Consider the following 2,964-nt stretch of genomic DNA (forward strand, 5'->3'; position numbering starts at 1 on the left):
TAAAAAGACAAAAAGTCAACACTAAAGACATTGAAAGATCACAGCCAAGACAGCAGCCCTGACTGTCACAGCAGCCCTGGTGGCTCATAATCCTGGGGACAGGCCAAGGCTCTAACCATCCCAGTGTCCCTGTAATCACAGATGTCAGCATGAGGTTCTAAGTTCCAAGAGAACTGAGCCAGGAGGGGCCAGAGTGGAAGAGGGACCTTGTCAATCTCAATAACGGACTGAGCTCCACCTGGGCACAGCTCTGTTCTCACTCAGCTCCCACAGCCTCATCCTGTCCCACCAGATGCACACAGCACAGTGAACACAGATTCTGGGAGGTTCTCCACGCTGCCATTTATTTCCTCCATAAACTCTATCTCAATCCTTTATTTTACCACCAATCAACCTTTGAGATCAAGGACATTAACAATCAAGTTCACATTCAGATTCTTATTTTCAGAGGGGAAGTCAGGGCTGAAGCTCAGGGCAGCATGGAGGAGACAGGATGGAGATGTCCCCTCCTGTCTGCAGGAACAGGAAGGTTGGCTGTGGAAGGGAACAGGGCAGTGCAGGGACAGGGTCAGGTGTGCAGGGGTGGGCTGGGCTCCCCAGTTCTTCACACTGAGTCCATGGGATCACAAGGAACATCAGGTACTATTTCTGAGAGTGAACTGAGGGCTCTGGATGTCACAGGAGAGACCTGAACACATTGTCACTCCATCCACACCAGGCAGCTGTCTTCATGCTACAGAACAAGAGTCATGAACAATCACTGTGAAGACAACATCGCCACAACCCTCCACTCACTCAAAGGTGATTTTGTGGGTCCCTGAAACCCAATCATGTCCACTCTGCCCCTCCCCAAGTCAGTCGCCAGAGGGTCACCTTTACAGTCTGGGAGAGACACATCCGAGCTCTGGGAACTGTCCCTGCCTGGGGTAAAATAATATTGATATATATATGTGGAAACGTAAAAACAGGGACCCCAGAATATTTTGCTGAAGGAGCTAATATGGATTGTCATACTTCCTCAAACAATCCAGGTTCAACCCAAAGGAATCAGGGATTATCTGGCTCCTTACACTTACCTGAAGCTGGAGCATAGTCCCCTCGTTTTCCACCTGTGAGAAGAAAAGCTGTGAGAGACCAGGGAAGTCCCCGACCCTTGGAAGTTTCCAGAACTGACAGCAGACCCAGGGTAGAGACAGGAGCAATGAGGGGTGTGGATGTGTTTCCCATTAATGAGGCAGAGATTCTTCTAAAAGGGGCTGAAGAGAACTCAGACCCTGCCCTTTCCTACCTGGGTTTCTCCTCCTCTTCCTCACAACAGCCACCACAGCTCCAATGATGGTCACAACTCCAAGGAGAACCAGACCAGCAATGACTGCTGTGATGGGGACTGTGGACTGAGGAGCCTCTGGGAAAGGAAGGACAGGGAGGGAAGGTGAGGGTCATGACCCCAGCTCTCAGCCCTGACCCTGCTCAGGGTCTATAGAAGGCTCCAGCTTTCCCTGACCCCAGCTCTGCACCCACTCCCTCCTTACCCCATCTCAGGGTGAGGGGCTCTGGCAGCCCCTCATGGTACACATGGCATGTGTATCTCTGCTCTTCTCCAGAAGGCACCACCAGAGATGCCCACTTCTGGAAGGTTCCGTCCCCAGAAGGTCTGGTCTCCACCAGCTCCATGTCCTGAGTCTGTTCCTCTTCCTCCCTCTGCCAATTCATGGTGATATCATCAGGGTAGAAGCCCAGGGCCCAGCACCTCAGGGTGACATCACCTTTAGACCCAGGATGATGGGTCACATGTGCCTTTGGGGGATCTGTGTGGAAGGTTTAAGAAAACCCACAATTAAGAAGATAAACTGAAATCTGCAAAGACAAAGTTAAATCAATGATGACACTGAACTATGTGTCTGTTTGAACACTTCTGTCATCACACTAGTGACCTGCAGGTAGAGCTGGTCCCCTCATCACAGAACTGCACAGTTTCCTGGTGACCCAGAAACTAGGAGGGAATCCACATGAGCCAGCAGGTCAACATCGTCTTCTTATGATGTTCTATAGCATCAAGTAGGTAGTAAAAGGATGAAGGGATGGAAAGTAATTAATTTATATGTGATTAAATTCACATAAAAGTAAGAAATTAAGAGGAACGGTCTACATGAAAGGCACCAGAAACTTCTGCTGACACCATCAAGGCCCAAGCACTGTGGCCATCTTTCTGTCCAGCATTAACTGTCCATCCAGGTGAACAGCCATCACCACAGTGAGCAGCAGAAATGTGGTGAGCCTCTGACACTCAGCCAGAGAAACTGATTCTCCAATCCCTGCCTCTGGGGGAACAAGATACCAGGTATTGTCACTCAGGATCCCTGAAGTGTGCTGTGGAGCCCAGTGCAGCACTCATGGGACACAGCAGTGCTCACAGGGTGTGTGGATCTTCCCTGTCCCTCCAGTCCTGGAGTTGCAGAAGACCCCGTCTCTGAGGAAGTTCAATTCCTAATTCACTAGGGCAACACTGTAACTTGTTGGGGCTAAGGGAGGGCAGGAGGGCTCCTGATGGCTAATTCTGGCAGAAAACAATCTTAAACTCACAGGAATCTTTCTCATTTAAAGGGAACTCTGACTTGCTCCAAAGCTATGGAGAAGCCCTGTGTCGACAAACCAAAAAAAATAAAAATAAACAACAACAAACAACAAAAAACTAAACTACAGCAACCTCAAAAAATCCCACTGATTTAACTAGTCTAATTATCCAGATTATCAGTCTCACATGGCACCTGTGGGAGAGAAGGAATACCATCCAAGTGAGGAAGAAAAACTAAGGAAAATGACAACTTTGAAAATAATAATAAAAGAAGAAGAAAAAGAAAAAGAAGACAACGACGACGACGACGACGACGACGACGACGACGACGAAGAAGAAGAAGAAGAAGAAGAAGAAGAAGAAGAAGAAGAAGAAGAAGAAGAAGAAGA

At 48.5% G+C, this 2,964-nt stretch overlaps 1 protein-coding gene across 1 annotated transcript; it reads right to left on the reverse strand.

Moving 5' to 3' along the window:
• Nucleotides 1-1,076: 1,076 nt before the first annotated feature.
• LOC126494896 (H-2 class I histocompatibility antigen, alpha chain-like) lies at nucleotides 1,077-1,821 on the reverse strand (the record flags this gene model as incomplete). Its single annotated transcript, XM_050132392.1, has 3 exons — nucleotides 1,077-1,109; nucleotides 1,289-1,405; nucleotides 1,533-1,821. Coding segments are annotated over 3 exons (439 nt in total), but the record flags the coding sequence as incomplete, so codon positions are not given.
• Nucleotides 1,822-2,964: the final 1,143 nt, after the last annotated feature.

This window comes from Alexandromys fortis, unplaced genomic scaffold (assembly GCF_014885135.2).
Source record: "Alexandromys fortis isolate MF-2015 unplaced genomic scaffold, M_Fortis_MF-2015_v1.1 scaffold_422, whole genome shotgun sequence".
Taxonomy (NCBI): Eukaryota; Metazoa; Chordata; class Mammalia; order Rodentia; family Cricetidae; genus Alexandromys; species Alexandromys fortis.